General features: G+C 47.3%; 1 protein-coding gene across 3 annotated transcripts in view; it reads right to left on the reverse strand.

Annotated features, from left to right (window-relative positions):
* Nucleotides 1-3,094: 3,094 nt before the first annotated feature.
* CDH23 (cadherin related 23) overlaps nucleotides 3,095-17,928 on the reverse strand; it is a 544,508-nt gene continuing 529,674 nt past the window's right edge. For 2 of the 3 annotated variants that reach the window (XM_034775587.1, XM_034775588.1), the window contains 13 exons: nucleotides 17,209-17,338; nucleotides 14,674-14,937; nucleotides 13,817-13,978; nucleotides 12,986-13,242; nucleotides 11,537-11,634; nucleotides 10,707-10,827; nucleotides 9,875-9,954; nucleotides 9,242-9,282; nucleotides 8,733-8,793; nucleotides 7,909-8,038; nucleotides 7,214-7,336; nucleotides 6,573-6,686; nucleotides 3,891-4,214 (listed from right to left, as the gene is read on the reverse strand). In XM_034775587.1, the coding sequence (XP_034631478.1) occupies nucleotides 3,891-4,214; nucleotides 6,573-6,686; nucleotides 7,214-7,336; nucleotides 7,909-8,038; nucleotides 8,733-8,793; nucleotides 9,242-9,282; nucleotides 9,875-9,954; nucleotides 10,707-10,827; nucleotides 11,537-11,634; nucleotides 12,986-13,242; nucleotides 13,817-13,978; nucleotides 14,674-14,937; nucleotides 17,209-17,338 (1,905 nt within the window). Of the gene's footprint in view, nucleotides 4,215-6,572; nucleotides 6,687-7,213; nucleotides 7,337-7,908; nucleotides 8,039-8,732; nucleotides 8,794-9,241; nucleotides 9,283-9,874; nucleotides 9,955-10,706; nucleotides 10,828-11,536; nucleotides 11,635-12,985; nucleotides 13,243-13,816; nucleotides 13,979-14,673; nucleotides 14,938-17,208; nucleotides 17,339-17,928 lie in introns of all 3 variants that reach the window. The other variant, XM_034775586.1, reaches the window with a different exon arrangement.

Raw genomic sequence — 17,928 nt, forward strand, 5'->3', positions numbered from 1 at the left:
ACCTCCCTGTACAGTGACACCTCTCCCCCATGCCTGGGGAGTGATGCGAACAGGAAATGGAGCAGGGGTGTGGAGCTTCCTGTGGCTGGGGGGAGGTTCCGGAGGTGGGGCTGACTTGACCCCAGGAGCAACTCCTGCAGGAGAAGAGGAAGTCCCATTTCTCCTCAGTGTCACAGGGTTAACAGCCGGAGCCTGGTAGGAGTCCTGGGTGGGGTGCCCCCAGCCCTGCCCCTCCCTGTCAGATTTCATGGGCCTGACCTAACCCATACATGAAACGAGGAAGTGTGGGCTCACGTGGTTTGGCCATGTAAAGCACTGTCCTGAGGTAAGAGAGTCCAACAGCTCAAGACTGAAGTGTGTGTGGGGGCTGTATCATAAAGGAAGACATGTTAGCATGGGGTGTGATAGAGAATCTGGCACTGAATAGAGAGCACTTTGGAGGGAGAGGATTCACAGAGCAAACCCCAGTTGAGGGGATTAATGCAACAAAGATTAGTAAATAACCAATTATATAGCTATGCTAATATATAACATGATACTGTGGGGAGGCCAATTTACCATAATTGCATTTTTGTTAAGGTATAAATCAGTCCAGAAGCCAATGCAAATCAACCACAGGGCCTTCTTGGTGTCACTAAATGCCATCCATTAAACAGCTGGAGGAATTACTGTTCCCTCCTAGCCTGCCTTGGTGCTGCAATCCTTGGCAGCACTCCCAATACCAACCAAAATGGAGACTTGGGGTTTAGGACCATAACTCAGACCAAGGTCCCTACATTTGTGTGTCCATCTGTTCCAATATAGTCTTGTGAAGCACCAGATGATGCTCATTAAAGGCCTGGTCCTACCCCATTGATGTCAATGAGAGCTTTGCTATTAACTTCAGTGAGCATCAGTTTAGGGCACAAAATTAGACCAAGAGGGATCTCTGGATACTGGTCATACTTTGGGCTGATTATCTGAAATCCTGACTGCAGTTGGCACTCCCAGTTGCTCACAGAAAGTCACAAAGGATGCCATCTGACTTACTATAAAAGTCTCACTTCTACTGTCTCCTAGACTCTTAGCCTCTGGTGGAACTAGAAGAAAACCTTCTGACTGTGGATTTTATGAATATTCTGGCATTTCAAGGTAGGTTGCCTACATCAAAGAAGGGAATTGTCTCTCCCCTGTCGTCTTCTCAAATGTTCCTTTAGCTTAATTGCTGTTGCAATGTTGCTGCTCTTGGAGGATCTGGTCTGCAGTGGAGACATGACATAAAGCTCTTTTTGATTGGCAGTTGAATTATGTGGTGGATTCTGAGCATGAGCATGACAAATCATTATGTAGGGGAAGTGGCAGTGAAATTGAAAAGGGCAAAATGTATATTCTCCCCCCACACACCTCTTCAATGTGAACAAACAGCCTGGCATCTGATATTTAAAAAAAGTAATTAAAAAGCTCAAAACCAAGAGGACATTTAAATGTTTTCCTTAGGATAACTGGTGATGGTAGAGTGTTTTGCCTTAAACTTGCCAAGACACTCACGTCACAAATACCTTAATTTTTTAATTGCTTCACATTATAACCAAGGTGCAGAGAATCTAAAGACACAGCTAATTCAGAATTAGTTGCTATTGACTGTTGTCTTGTGTATTTGTTTTTCTGGAGAATGTAATTTTCATTTATACAATTTAGCCATATGCAAACTCTTTATTCAGGTTAAGGCGTAGCTTTCCTTAGTTTTGTTACTTTTTCTAGTGTCTTAGATATTTAGGTGATATTTACATTAGTATTTACATCAATTGGGACAGAAAATAGTGATTGTGTTCAAAGCAATTGCAGTTTTTCTCTGCACATTGGGCAGAGACTGCAATGGCTGCCTCATGAGGGGTTTGCCTTTGCGGCATGGGGGAAAAGGTATAGAAAACATCCAACTTTCCTTATCTGTCATCCAGTAACTCTAGTGTTGTGTATGACATTTGTCTAGAAAGTAAATCTTATAGACTATAGGCTGAAACCTGATGCCTTAAGTGAGTCAGTTTCATGATTGCCTTCACAGGGATCAGGCTTTGCTCCTCTCCCCCATTGTCTTTTTTCATTATGATTGGACAGAATCATACTGAGGGGAGGTTTCAATTTTCCTGCCTTCTTGTACCGGTTTGTGCCAGGGATACCACACCAGTGGCACTCAGATACCACAGTGAGGTGCACCTGTGTAGATAAGGTGGATTCAGAACTTATTTGTGAGCTGGTGCACTTTAACTCAAAAGTCAGGACCCTTCAAGATCAGTCTTTTCCAGTAGCTGCTTCCCAGCTTTAGATATGGGGGCCGGGAAGTGGGGAGGGAGATGCAGTTGCTTTCTACAGTCTCTTGATTTTGCAAAAAAAAACTTCTCTACCAATAAAAACTTCTTGCAAGAGGGACAAGCTTTGTGCTTCCTTCCCCCCAAGTCATATGCAGTAGTAGTAGAAGTTCTTTCTGGCTTGCATCTATTGTGATCACCATGTTCTTCTGCTAGATGTCCCCGTTATGGCCTGACTTCAGCTAAAGCTGAATCTTACCATGTGTCCTACAGATTAATGTGTTCAGAGATTTTGAAAGTCAGAAAGGACCATTATGATAATCGAGTCTGACCTCCTGCATAACATAGGCCATAGAACTTCACCAGGTGATTCCCACATCAAAGCCAATGCCATGCTACACCGATAGCTCCAGTTTGCACGGTATTGGTCAGCAGCATGCCTGCAGGACTGGGGAATAACACTGACTTTTCCCAAGGGATTACATTCCTTTGCTAGAAGTCTGTTAGAAAGGCGCCTCTTTGGGTAGTATTGGTAGGGTTCTGTGGGGGCAGAGATTAAAGTATGCTTGCCACTTCATGTAGGGTTGCAGATTGGGCATTCAGACACTATAGAAATGGTGAGCAGAGGAACTGAGTGAGGCCACAAACTGTTCTGTGTTTAATCCACAACAAGACATTCAGTCACAACAGTTCTTTGCTGATATATAGCAGGGTATGCAAGGATGAGTGCACACTGAGAGCTAGGTAAACCCAACATCTTCCCCAGTGAAGTGCCCCTTGGTAGTGAGAAAGAAACAACAATGGACAGGTTAACCAAATCCATATTGTATTTCTGGTTCATTTAACAGACCATTCCCAAAACTCTCAACAAGTTACTATTAGAAACGGAACAAACAAACAAAAAAAATTACACACGAACACTCTACATTCAAAACCCAAGTTAATGCCAGTCTGTTTCTGGTTGACGTCGTATATGATTTGGTAAGCCAGCAAAATGGAGAAATGTCTTCGGTTTGTTTTCTCTTCCTGTAAAGGTGATGACACAGATTAATGCCAAACAGATTCAGACTCCCTTTATAGGCTTCCTGGAATGCCACATCAGCCCCAGAACCTCCTTCCCCCACCCTGGTGTGATGTGCTCCCGTCCCATGCACAGTAGGAGGATGCACTGATGCAGCCACGGGCGAGTTGAGGAGCCAGGAAATATGCAAGTCTTGAGTCTTTGTACCCACGTGGTGCAGGTTTTTTGCAACCCTAAACATTAGTAGTTCATGTCTCGATTCCACAGGGCTTCCCTTCTTCTGTTTTGAAACTTTGAATCTTTCATATTTTTTAAAAAAATAAAAAAATATGAATTTAATGATCAAATGATGTGCGCTTCTAGGAAAGCACAGTCCTGAGAGCCTTCCACCAAGGTAAGGCTCCCCAAGGCTGCTGTATCAAAACAAAACAGTTGGCTATCTCTGTAGGATTAGTTTTTGGGGCTGTGATTAGGCCACCAGGTTCTCTTCTACCCTCTTGCCCCGAATCTGTGTTTTCTTTTTGCAGTGACTATCTGCTTGGCCACACTTTCTTGGAATGCTAGACAAGTGACGCCACTTCTAGTCATAACTCTGTGATCTCCAGTGGGCTCTCCATAATCACCTCCCTCATCTTGTGCATGGGGGTGGATTTGGCAGACTCGGTGCGAGCATTGCGGTCATTATAGCCTCCACAGTCTGAGTTCAGTGTCTCCAGGGATCGACCCAGCACTTTCTGGTCATCCTCCGGCAGGCTGTTGATATCAGAAGTTAGCAGAGTGCCTGTGCTGCCATGCACCACATGGATACCATCTGGGCCTTTGAGCTCTACAGGTTGCTTGTGCCGGAACCGAAGGCTCCCCTGGCTTGGGCTTTGCTCCTCCTCTTCATCCAGGTCATTCTGGATCAGCTGCAAGAAGCCCAAGCACAAATCAACAACATGGGTTCCAATACCTGTGTCCCTTTCCCTCCCCTGCCTCCCTTAGCATCATTGCCGGTTACCAGCTGTCCCCTTGAAGGCCCTAGACAGCTTTTCCTGAAGCAGGGGTCAGCATGAGGGGCAGGTTCCACTAGTTATATTTGTAGGCAGCTTCACAGAAGTATTTTCTTTGTTACATCTTAAAGCTAAACTGGAATCTGAGGTAGATCCTACATGGTCTATGAGCATTAACACAAAATCTGTAACTATGAACTCTTCTACTCCTCCTCAGTGGCACCCAGAGGCTTCAGCTGGGACCAGGCTAAGTTGTGCTAGAGGCTGTACAGAAATATAGACTGAGATAGTCCCTGCCCAGAAGGAGCTGCAATGTAAATTATGAAGTATTTATTTTTTGTATTACAGTAAGATCATGGAATTGGTTTTTAAGCTGTGTTGGTCTTGAAGCAAAATACTGTGCAGTGGAGAGTGCAAATGGGGTGAGTTCAAGTGGGAGATTTCAACAGTAGATTTTCAGATACTTTTTTCTTCTAAGTAGCTTGAAAGAGACTCCACTAGTTTTAGAGTATCAGGGCTGGGGGCAGACGGGGGAGCGAAGGCCAACGAAGGCAGGGGAGGCCAGGAGGAAGGAGCTTTTTGCACAATCCGGGGTTGGGTTGAAGGGAGCTGAGGGGACTTTGGGAATGGAGGCGGCTTACGTGGGAGGGGTGGGTTTGCCAACATGACTGAGTATAAGCGAGTGGGATTCTGAGTGGAGGGAATGGGGCTGTGTCAGGGAAATGGTGCTGTGTGTGAATGAGGGTTCAGAGTTGTGGGAAAAGAGATTAAAGGGAGCTAGGAAAGTAAGAACTGGCTCTGAGCTGGGGGTCTGTGGGGAGGGAGAGGAGGGCTCTCAGATTTTCATTCTGAAAGGGGGAAGGTGGTAGAAGAGGGGCCTCTTTTCCTCTCACCTCTCCATCAACCCCCATCCCCCAAACCCTTTCCCATAACCCCCACAACCATGTCTCAGTTTTTCCACTCTGAAAATCTGCTTACCCTACAATGGTGGAGGGGATGGTGAGGGGATAGAAAAAAGCTTTGGAGTGGGCTTTGCTACCTGCAACCCCACCATTAACTGGAGGCATTAGCTGCCACTGGCCATGGTTTAGCTGTGAGCACAAAGGAGGAAGGATGGATATTTGACAATATTCTACCGAACAAACACCAGGGAGGAGTCGAAGTCTGGCCTGAAGGCGGAAGAAGAGGAGCTGACTGAGAGAGGTGGCCAGCCTGGCAGACGGGAGCATAGAGGGCATAGGAAATGAAATGGCCATGCATGGAGAGGAAAAACAAAAACCTGTGCTTTGGAGTGACCGTTTGAGATTTTGGTTGGAAGTGCAGGAGGAGATGTGAGACTAGACCCAGAGAGAGGCAGGCCTGGGAATCCTTCACAGAGACAGAGCTAGAAGCGGAGAAAGTCGAAGACGCTGCCACGAGAGAAGGGGACACAATTCTGAGTCACACCAACATGTGTGGGGCCAAGAGGAGGAGAGCAACCAAATGAAATGCTGAATGAGCAGGCAGCTATGTCGGAGACCCAGGAGAACAGAGCGATGGAGAAACAGAAAGGCTGATCATCTAACTACACCTCTACCCCGATATAACACGAATTCGGATATAATGCGGTAAAGCAGTGCTCCGGGGGGGGTGTGTGTGTGTGTGTGTGTGTGCACTCCGGCGGATCAAAGCAAGTTCGATATAACGCGGTTTCACCTATAAAGTGGTAAGATTTTTTTATTCCCGAGACAGCGTTATATCGGGGTAGAGGTGTATTATTATTGGAATGATATATTCTAAAGGCTTGTTCCAAAGAGCAAATGGTCCAAGCAAAACAGGATAAAGGGAGAACTGGTGAATGGTGGGATGTCACATTAATTGGGGGATGAAAAGAAGGGTCAGTGTGGACATTTAGAGAGGAAAGAAAGACACTATCTTGCTGTCAGACCCATCCTGGGGGAGACATACTCTGGTGAGTGGCATGTCATCAACTCCACTGTATTCCAGCACCCTTCCATTCTGCACCGTGGTGATGAGATGGCCAGGAATGTGACTACGGCTGGAATCTCTCTTTGTGCCAAGTCAGAGTGTTTTTGTGAGTATGGCCTCCAGTAAAAGGTGGAGGGAGACCCCTCCCCTGTGTCTGGTTAAACTGGCAGCCATCAGCTCACACAGCTTTAGGGGGCAAAAAGGTCACCCAGCAGAGTTTAGAGAGGTCAAAGGCATGGAAACAGACACTCCATTCCAGAGGGCACAGCAAGCATTTCCTCTCATGTCCATGCACACGCTTTCTACCTCGGTAACCGAGGACTGGTCCCCCTGACTGGTGGTGGCTTTATGCACCATCCTCTGGGCAAGCAGTTTTTTCAGCCGCATGTAATCGTCCAAGACCACCTTCAAGAGAGAGCCCTGGATGGAGGGGGCAACAGGAGAGATTATACAGGGGCTTCTCCCCACCAGCCCCAAACTCTGAAACTACCTCAGTGAGGGAGTCCAGGTGTGAAGCTCACCCCATCCAAGAGGAACCAGGCAGACACTTTCCCCTAAACAAAAAATGATCTCAAAAGAAACTATGTGCTTTCACGTCACTCGAGTGCCATCACGTTTTAAACATGGAATTTGCCATAGTGCATTTGCTATGGCTGTCCCAACGGTTAGATGCCAAGGCTGGTTTTCTGCTCAAAGATTGTGCTGTGTCTAGTTGGGTGAATTTCAGAGCTGTGTTCCTGTTAGGTTTCCGATAGGTACACACAGCAAAGACTAGTCTGCACTGGATTGTGTCAGGGCAATGTTCTTCTCAGCTGCGGTGAATCTGGAGCTATTTGGAAACCTCGCCTTCTCCTGCTCCTTTCACGAAGAAGGACAATGACTAAGATGGCGTAGGACCGAAACGTGAAGGCTATTGGACAGAAATGGAGGAAGCCAGCTCCACTCACCTTGATGGGCCCTTCCCGCATGATCTGACCTAGTTTGGCAATGTTGTCATATTCCTGGATGGCTGCTCGCAGGTAACGGTCATCGTCGGGTTTGGCAGCAGAGGGCTCTCTTCCAAATGTTCCCTACAATGGACGGGAGTTTCTGAAAACAAAACCTCAGCAAAAATGGGGCAGAACCATGGGCGGCGGGTATCAAAGGCTGGGGGAGGTTGTGCCTCCCCAAACAGCCCTGTGTGGTCCTGCCCATGCTCTGCCCTCAGGCCCCCTCCTGCTTCCCACTGGTGCTCTGCGGGGCTGCGGGCTGGCTTTTTCCCCCAGAGCCCTGGAGCTGTACTCGTGCCACCTACCCACCCTCCCTGAGCTCTGGCGCTGGGGGCCATGCTGCCCACTCTCCCTGTGCTCTGGGGCTGGGGGCCACGCTGTGCACTCAGGGGCCAGGGATGCTTGGGCAGCCTAGGGGTGTGTGCGCCCTCGGGCTCCGGTGGGGGAAGAGGGGTGGGAAGGGCAGGGCCTTGGGAAGAAGGGGCGGGGCTTCAGGCAGAAGGGGCGGGCTGGGCTGGGGTAGCTCTATTAACTACAATGGAATTACTCCTGATTTGCACTGGTATAAGTGAGATGCGAACTCAGTCCATCTGAATCCTGACTGAACTGTCACTTCCCCCACCCAAGGTAAGAATAAGTTGGCAGTATCTCACGTGAGTCCTGGCTGGGCTGTTCCATAGGTCTGTGATTTCACTCAGGTTCTCAGGCAGGTCATCTTCATGCTCTGCCTGCGCTGCTAGCTCCATATTCCTGCAGAAAGGATCTAGCCACACAGGGTTAGCCCTACACAGACACACAAAGGGCCGAAGTGAATGAAGGGAGACAGTAAGACGGGGCCCGCTATAGCTGCTTCTCTGAAAATAACACATTGTTCTACTCTAGGGATTTATGCACTGTAATCACTCCTTCCAAAAACCAGACTCTGACAAGGTCGTATCTCCTCCTTCCATCACAAACAAAATATGAATTTGCTTCAATCCTCCATTTGCCTTCAAGCTGTAGTTAAATTAAGAGGCATTTCTGTACGATTAATTCTAGAAGCCTGGATTAGGCATTTAAACAACAACTTCAAGCAAAAACTACCTGGCCCAGACCCAGATTCTTCCTGTAAGAATCTATAGGTGATAAACTGTAGAATTGTAACATCTACCTGCAGGTGATTTTCAAAGTTCTGTTGTGTCTGCCGTTCATCAGTAGGTGCCACAAGTCTGCACTGCTTAGGTGCTGGATTAATACGAAGGGTGACTTGCAAGAGAGGTCCAGGTCTAAGTAATGTTATGGTGTCTCCTGATACTACCAGGCTGTGGAATCCTAGCTTTCAGTGGCAAGTGACTACAGAGATGATTTGTGTTGCAGGTGCTAGCAGAAGCCAGTGGTGGTGCTAAAACACTTGTTCTGCCCATGGAATATCAGAGATTCCCCCTGCTGTGTCATGTAGAATGAACTGTGAAAAGCAAAAAAAGTATTGTGAACTCACCCATCAAAGGAATATTTATTTGTGTTTGGCATGTCCATGATGTCCATGAAGCCTCGATTTCCTGCGGAAGGCAGCAGGTGTAGGTTAGACTGACATTTATATAGGCTAAGTAACAGACAACAGCATGGCTGTGGGCACAAATCCACACTTCTATTTGGAGGGAGAGATCGGGAATGGACAGCCCAGCACCCTAGATCTTGAAGGAAACAACTGCAATGCCAATGGGGGGGGGGGATATTATGGGGCTGATAGCTCAAAGCTCTGACAACTAACAAAATTCTCCCAATGTCATATCTATGCATCTATTACCAATAACGAGGCAAACTCATTTCTAATATATTGCCCACTAGCAGCCCAAAATCTCTTTCAACAGATTCCTGGGTTTCTCCCCACTGCCCAATATCTGTGTTCCACACTATTTCCCCCATATTTATTAGCCTGCATGTCTTTAAGAAGAATCTCATATTGTTATATCAACAAAAAAAAAAAAAACCACCAAGGTCTCCCACCTGTTGAGCCGGCCACGATAGCTTTTAATTTCCTTTTGTGTCTGGGAAAAAAATGAAAAAAATTAAGTCAATTGAAAGAAAGAAAGACTTAAAGTGAGGAGTGTGAGGAACAATCATGTGAAATGGGACAGTGCTTGCAAATAAATCTCTTCCCATGTACAGTCATAGGTCACTAGACAGCAAGGACATGGCCTATGGTTTCAGGACATTCTCAAAAACAATCTATTAGCTCAGGTGGTGCCTTCTTCTCTTGGCTCGAGTTCTAACATTTGAAGTCTCTTGCTGTAGGTATATTATTCCAGTCACTGCAGAAAGATCCTTTACGTCAGGACTACTCAAAGGATTGTGCTTCTTGGGCGCTTAGGTAATATTTTCAGCATATGTGAGCTGGGAGCCTGAATTCCATTGAAAGACTAGCTGCATTTAAAATTGGTGCCCATCATTTCACTCTGCAGTACCCAGGATCTTAGATTAGCCATTCTGGTTTATCGTTCCCAGGTTGCATGGGTTACTCATGATGTTCTATCATTTCAGGTTATTGTTGTCATTTACTCTGCTCTATAATATCCAAACAGTTAGGTTTATCCATATACTTGCATTGTCCTGCAGTCCCAGGCGCTTAGGGCTACTCACACTGTTCTGTAGTACCAGTTCATGAGGATGAAGAGCATGGCAGCCAGGAAGAGGAGAATAGCCAAGATGATAATTGCCATCTAGAAAAGATAACAAGTTATTTGTAACAAATGTGAGCACTTTTAAACCTGTAGATGGAGAGCAAACAAGAGGAAACGTTTCCAAGTTTTAGACAAGCCTGGGCCCACAGGAAGAAAGTACATACTGTAGAGAAGGGACAGTCCATCACCTGCTAGTGGATGCAGTAAAGCAGCTGAGGCCTTGTCTACATGGGGGAGGGGAAGGGATTGATCAAAGTTACGCAATTTCAGCTACGTGAATAACATAGCTGAAGTTGATGTACTTAGACCTACTCAGCGCGGTGTCTTCACTGCGGTGAGTCGACTGCTGCCGCTCCCCCGTCGACTATGCCTGCGCCTCTTGCGGCAGTGGAGTACAGGAGTCGACAGGAGAGCGCTCGGGGGTCGATTTATCGCATCTAGACTAGACATGATAAATCGACTCCCGCTGGATCGATCGCTGCCCGCCAATCCGGCGGGTAATGTAGACATATCCTTAGCCTCTAGGTTTAACATGTCCTGCTGTCAACTCATCCCACTCCACTGGGTAACAGTAGATTCCTGGAGAAATAATTCCTTCTGCTACATGTCAGCAGCTGTAAATATCACTTTCCTGTTTTAAAAAAAGGCACTTGGAGGCAATCATGCAAGAGGCACTTTCCTTTAGTGTCACCCAGTGGGTGGGCTGGACAGCCATGCCAAGTGATTCTCAGGGAAGTGAAAGGGTTGATGGCACAGGCAGGTAGGGAATAAAAGATGCCCCTCTCCTTTACCTGCAGCGCTGAGAGGTCATCTGGGGCCCTGGCAGTGATGGCAGGCTGCACGTCCAACACATTGTAATTCCTGAAGAGATTCCGCAGCTGCTCCTTATTCTCATCAATCATCTGGATCACTCTAGGAAGAAAGGAAAGAGAGCGGATGTTTGAACAGGGGCTCCTTTCATTTCCTGACCACCAAAAATACCTTTTAAGAGTTTAGCCCAGGAGATCCTGAACCCTCCTCCAGATAGTCCAGGGCACAATGGCATTGGGAGGCAGAAGTGCACATTGCTTTGGGCAGCTTGGATGGTACCAGAAGCGTCTTTGTAAATGACTTGATCAGCAAGGCTGTGTAGCAAGCGAACCAGATTTCAAGGCTAGCAGATGTTTCTTAAAAATTCAGTATTGGAATGTGATAGCCACTTGTTCTGGTGCTGGCAATAAACTTTGCTGGTGGAGCTAAGGCAGCCGTCAAGAACAGTTGGGGCAAAGTGGGGTATGTGCAGGTGTTATTTCATTGTCTTCGCTGCTCTAGAGATGGGGACAGGATGCCTAAGTTGGAAACAATGCCGAATATGACTTCACCTTGTATACACCGACCAGTCAGTCATGATCAGACTTGGGTCCACTAATGCATGTTTAAACACAGTAAGATTTCTTTGGGAGGACAAGCCCATCCACACAGAAAGACGCATTCGACCTAGTGTTACTGGCATCAACCTTCCAGTGCTTTGAAATGAAGCAACTGAGATATAAAACTTCCTTATTGTTTCCAAAAGCATGAATGCCCCTCCTCCTGCTTCCTTCCCTCTCCCATCTATGCATACAGAGAGACAATAGCTTACCGCTCCACATCCAGAATCCTATTGGTTTCTCTATTCACCACGTGGATCAGCAACTCTGTCTGGGCAGAGTTCACACGGCCCTTTTTGTCCACGTGGAACTAAGAGAGAGAAAACAGATGCTCATTGTATAGCCACAGGGAACATGTCACCTTCTAGGGCAGCCACCCCAGGTTCTAGCGCACCAAAGGGCTTTGTGCACGCTATCAGGCCATGCCCATATTGGTTCTTTCATGGCACAGTTTGTCAGGAATTCAGAGATGGGGCTGAAACCCCAGTTCAGAACACATCCCAGAAAAGATCTCACTAATAGGAGACTGTAAGCCAGGGCTTCTTGCGATGCCCCATTAGTCTTTTTAAAGTTTTCATTTTGGGCCCATCTCTGCAATTTGCTCGTCTACTGCTTTGGCCATTCACCTTAGTCAGGAGGTCCTATACCATTAGCCAGCAAACTAAGGCCACTTTGGGTTTGAAATAAATGGCTGAGGCCCTCTTCCTTTATTCAACTGTTAAGCCTCCTTTCCTGCTCCACAAAGACATGAACTGCTGTCCCAGAAAGGCCTGCTGTCATTGCCCCTGCATGCACGGGCAGCACAGACATTTAGGTTGAGGAGGAAGCCAGGAGCTGTTGAGCTCTAATCCCAGATCTTCTACTGACTTCTTGTGTGAGCTTGGACTAGTCACAACCCCTTTGCGTATCAGTTTCTCCATGTGTAAAATGGGGACAATATTACTTACCTCCCATACAGCCGTGCTAAGAGATTGAATTAGTCTGTAAGGCACTTTGAAGATGCCCATACTTTATGTAACTGCTAAGAATTATTCATATAATAGACCAGCAGAGAAGTGTGTGTGTGGTGATGGTGGTGGTGGGGACGTGGAACCTCTCACATAAGCACTCTCCTCTTTCCAGAACAATGATAAACTGATATTTTTGTTAGCTCTATCCTGCAGTGTTCCCACTGAGCTGATACATTCTAACAAATCACAATGATCAAGTGTCCCCAGTCTGGCTATATCCCAACATGCTAACCTTCTAAACACAGACATTAGATGTCAGTCAAAAATGCTGCAGAAGACTGGATCCCTCTCTGCTGCCACTAGAGTTCATGATGGTGGGTGGTGGAGGAACAAGGCACATATTCTGCTCCTGTTTCAGGAGAGACCAGTTAAAAATAAAACAAGGGGGGTTCTTGAACCATCAGTGGTAGATCAATCACTTTGTGGCTGGATTTATGTTGTAAGTCATAAAAATGGCCACAGGGGGTCAGACCAATGGTCCATCTAACCCTGTATCCTGTCTTTCGACAGTGGCCAGATTCCTCAGAGTGAATGAACAGAACAGGGTAATTTCAAGTGATCTATCCTCCATCATCTAGTCCCAGATTCTGAGCAGTGTGAGCCATGTTATGGCACATCAGGGTATATGCATAGCCCAGGAGCTGTTATTACCTGCACATCATCCGTGTTGACAATGGCTCCTGTGATGTTGGACAACAGTCTGATGAACTCTTCCTCAAACTGCCGCACCTTGTCTGGGATCTCGTTGATGATGATTTTCACCCGCTGGTCATCCCGCAAGATGTAGATTCCGACAACGGCAGTGTCATTATGCCCTGCTAGGTCTGAAGCCATGATGTCCACCACAAAGTAGCCAGGGTTGTAGGCTGTGAAAAGGTCAAAGGTTCGCAGGATCCCATCCAAGTTACCTTTGGGGAGAGCCAATCCCAAGTCAAGAATTAGCCCAATAATTTTAGATGACCATCAGTAAATAAATAGACTCTCAGCTTCCTTTGTGCTTTTTGGGCTGGGTGGGGATTTATCCATAGCAGACAACCTGGCCCATAACATCATCTCCAGTGTGAATGTTATTCCTCTCCTTGTGCCTTGAAGGCTGTTGCCTCCTCACGTAAACCTACTCCTACTTCAAATGGCTCCCCAGCAAGGGACTGTTGAAGCCACAGCAGAAGAAATGAGAAAAAGAAAAAGGTGCTCCCTATCTGTGTGATGGACAGCACTGTGTACCCACTCTGAGCCACAGAAACAGTGCATCAATTTCAGCCACTGCTGTGGGAGGATCACACGTGGGACCAAAGAGATCTGAGATGGGAGGTCTGGCTGTAAACATATGGCACCCTTAAACTTCCCCACTCAGACTAGCTAACTGTCATTTCGGTCCCTGCTTATTGGTGGGAGGGAGGGGAATGAGAACCTATGGATCTCTGTGCTGTCTAGTGAGAACATCTCTGCTTGAGGCTCCTGTGGTGACAAATGGGTACTTACCAATACTGAAGATGCTGGCCGCCTCCTCCGAGTCATTGGAGTGCTGCTTGATGTAACGGATTCCCAGGATGTTGTACAAGACCAGGCTATTGTTCCCCACATCGGAGTCCAGTGCCACTACCCTGATCAGCTCTGAACCCACCTTGGCATCTGTCGCAACCCCTTTTGGAGGTGGGGGGCAAGAAAGGAAGAGAAGGAAATGGAGTAGGGTATGTAACACGAATCTCGGGCCACACCCCGGAATGAGGAGGTACTGTAAGGAAGAGTTTCCCCTGAAAATGCCAATTGCCATCGTGGCAAAGAGGGATCCCTCACCCCTGCAGCCCACCAAAATAACCCCTCACCAAGAAGTTTCCTTACCAGTCCTGTAGACAATATGCCCATTTGACCCCTGACCCCATTCAGTTTGCCTGGCTTTGCCAGTAACCCTCCCAAAGAGGGAAAGAACCAGGGCTATTATGGAGCTGCACAGCCAGACTCTTGTGTCAAATAGTCTTCATCAGCAAGTGAACCTCCCTGGGAAGCTTGCATCTGACAGTATAACCGCCTGCTGCTGTCCAGGGCTTTGCTGGTAGATTGTAATTGGCTGTGCAGTATGGCAGGTTTTGGGAATGGAGCTTAGGTTGGTGGGTTAATCCAGGTCCCCTTCACTATCTCCTTGGAGAAGTTTGGGTTTCTCCCCTTGTACAGTTTTCCTTCCAATAGTCCCCATCCCAGGCCATGGAGATCTCAGCCCTCACCAGCCCAGGATGCTTAGGACCTGAGCTTGTATTCTGGAATGGCAACCTCTGTTTTTACCCCAGGGAAAACAGTCAACCAACCAGCTGGCCATCTTCTCGTAACACCACCTCTCTTACCTGCCGTGTATTCTGACTTAGAGAATCGGGGAGGCTGATCATTAATATCATCCAGAAAGATCCGGACTTCCTGCAGCGTGGTGTCTGTGCTGGGGTCCAAGGCCTGGATTCTGGCTGCCCTGTGACCTCTAGGAGGTGTCCAGTTCCTGTTACTGGAGGCTTTGACAATGATGGAGTAATAGGGCTCTGTCTCTCGATCCAGGTCTCGTAGCACCTGCAGCTTCCCCTCCTGGCTTAACTTGAAATTGTTCTCCTTGTTACCAGCTAGGAAGGGTAAACAGAATGCAGGTCAGTCTTACCTGTGCCCTAAAACTTCCCTTTTGGATCTGGTACATAGATGAGGAGAACAGATGGGCACAGAAATCCAGTTCAGACCCTAAACCTGGCCTTTCCCTGCCTTTCTCCAGATTGCCCTCCCTTCCCACAGGATTACACTGGGTCCACTCCAGGCAGGCCCAGAAATGGTGTCCAGGTCTCCTTGTCCTCAGAGGAAAACATTTCAAAATAATGTATCTAGTTCCATACATTTACAGATCTTTTACAAACACCCAGTAAGATACATTCCCTGCCCTGACCAGCTCACTGAGTCTGCTCATGAATCCTGATTCTGGTTCTGCTAACGCGAAGGAATCTTGAGCTCTAAAACATCACCAGTTCTTACGAAATCATATGATATTTTAACACATGCAGGATATAAATGGAACACTCTGGATCCATTTCTGTATCTCCTAGAATTAGCCCCACTGATGCCATGACAATGGCTCCTCGTGTTCCCCTTACCACACTACCTCACATCCACTGGTAATGTCCCTCTTTGGATAGCCTCTTATGTATGAATAGTCCTCTGCATAAATACCTCTAAACCTGCTAGGAAAAAGCAGATGGGAGGGGTCAACAAGTCCCCCATGGATGCACACATGAAGGCCACACAACTGATATCACAGCTCTCGCTTGGGATGTTCCTGTGTGGCATGGAGGGTGCGGGGTAAGGGCTCACAAGCTGTGCAGGTTTGTGTCTCTGTGTGTGTGTGTGTGTGTGTGTGTGTGTGTGTGTGTGTGTGTCTATTCCATGAATGCCAAGCCTATAAAGTAGATGTCTGTCTGTCTCTTTCTCCCACCCAACTTTCCCTGTCCCTTTCTTCTCCTTCCTCCCAGCTGAACTGGCCTTTCAGTTTAATTGTTTCATTTTCTTTAATTCAACTCATGAGCTGAGTTTCTCATCTTATGAAAGAGGTTTAAAAACTATCCCCCAAGAAGAGTGCTCACCAGAATAGGCTGTCACTGTGTGAAACATCACTGAGTTCACGTAAGGTCTGACATCTCCCTACCAAAGGTTTAAACAGCTGTCAATGCGCGTGCGCACACACACACACACACGCACCGGTTGCCTTATTATGGCACCCTGCTACAAGCAACTTTCCTGACATCCCCTTTTTTCAGCTCCTAATTAACCCATGAAACAGCAGGATGGTGTTTCTCTGGCTTAGCGATGCAGCTTCATACCATATGCCTGGTAAGATGTGTTGGGGTCCTTGATACGGAGTGTCACATTGCCAGATGGAATGTGATACTGTGCCGCTAGCAACCTGCTCTGTGTGACAGCTGCATTTTTCACAGGGTAAGGAGAGCAGGCACTGCCACTACTGCATTTACAGAAGCAATGTTGTGTTCATGCTAGGGCAAAGCAATACCTTATGGATTTTATTTTAGGACCATGGATGCCCTCTGCCTCTGCAATAGCTAAAATAACAGTACAGCCCCCATGAAGCAGGAAATGGGGGAGGAGGGGAGTCTGTGGGGCCCATCTGAAGAGATCTAGGTAGAAACCTGGACACACATGCTGCAAGTTTCTAAAGGCAGTGAGTTGACATGATTGCCCAGTCACCTCGATTTTAAGCTATTTTAAATCACCCCTGGAATAGCAGCAGAGTTGCAAGTTAAGATCCAGGAGTATCTTCAGGGCTGTGTGATGGTCCAAGGGCTAGAATAGCAGCTTTGCTCCCAGCCAAGATTGTGATGCAATAGCAGAGTTTAGGAGTCACAAGGCTGGAATAGCCAGGGGCTGATGAAGGTCAGGATGTAGGTGCTGTGACAGAGAGGTGTTGAGGAAGCTTGCACAGCAGCTGTGATTATACCTGGCTCAAGGTATTGCTCTCTGTCCTGCACCTTCACCAACACTGAGGCCTGGTCTACACTAGAAAATTAGGTCAGTTTAACTATGTCGGTCGGGATGTAAAAAATCCCCACCCCTGAGCAGCCTTGTTAAACCGACCTAAGTCCCCGTGTAGGCAGTGTTGGTCAGCAGAACAATTCTTCCATTGACCTAGCTATCGCCTCTTGGGGAGATGGATTACCTGCGCCGATGGGAGAACCCCTCCCATCGGCATAAGTAGCATCTACACTGAAGTGCTACAGCGGTGCAGCTGTGCCACGGTGGCGTTTTAAGTGTAGACAAGCTCTTAATTCATCCAAAATTAAAGCAGCAGCACAAAACAAACAACCCCACAGAGAAACTGAGAAGGGAAGCAACTCTACCTGCTATGAAGTAATAGACGATAGCATTGGAGCCCTCATCTGCATCCACAGCACCAGTGACATTCCCCACAATGGTACCAGGGCGGGAATGTTCAGGAACAGACAGAGCTTGATACTGAGGTCTACCTCTCTGCCAGCGTGGCCCAGGGAGAAGAGAAGGAGCGTTACAGGGAAAGGCAGTAGAGTAGTAAGAATAAACAATGATCATGATGTTATAGAGCTCACTCTGACCTCACGGATTGGAGACTTTTTCTCTCTTTGCCTTAAAATGCTAATAATAGACAAATCATAAACTTCATTCAAGTAACACCAAGCTCCTCAGTTAATCCCCAGGGACCGCATTACTTATCACATATACTACACACTGCACCCCCCAGGCACCATAGGGAAGGCTCAGGATTGGCAGCTGGATTGAGATGAGAATTTCTGTTTTTGTGGCTAATGTTCATTTTCACTTAGCACATTAACTGTCTGCTGTCTCACTAACTTCAGCGTGTCCTATGTCGACACACGGCTGGCCTGAGTCAGCTGACTTGGGCTTGCGGGGCTTGAGCTCCGGGGGTGAAAACCGCTGTGTAGATGCTCGGGCTTGGGCTGGAGCCCAAGCTCTGGGACCCTTGGAGGTGGCGGGTATTAGAGCTTGGGCTCCAGCCTGATCCTGAATATCTACACAGCAATTTTTAGCTCAGCAGCCCGAGCCCAAGTCAGCTGATCCAGGCC

Source organism: Trachemys scripta, chromosome 7 (assembly GCF_013100865.1).
Source record: "Trachemys scripta elegans isolate TJP31775 chromosome 7, CAS_Tse_1.0, whole genome shotgun sequence".
Taxonomy (NCBI): Eukaryota; Metazoa; Chordata; order Testudines; family Emydidae; genus Trachemys; species Trachemys scripta.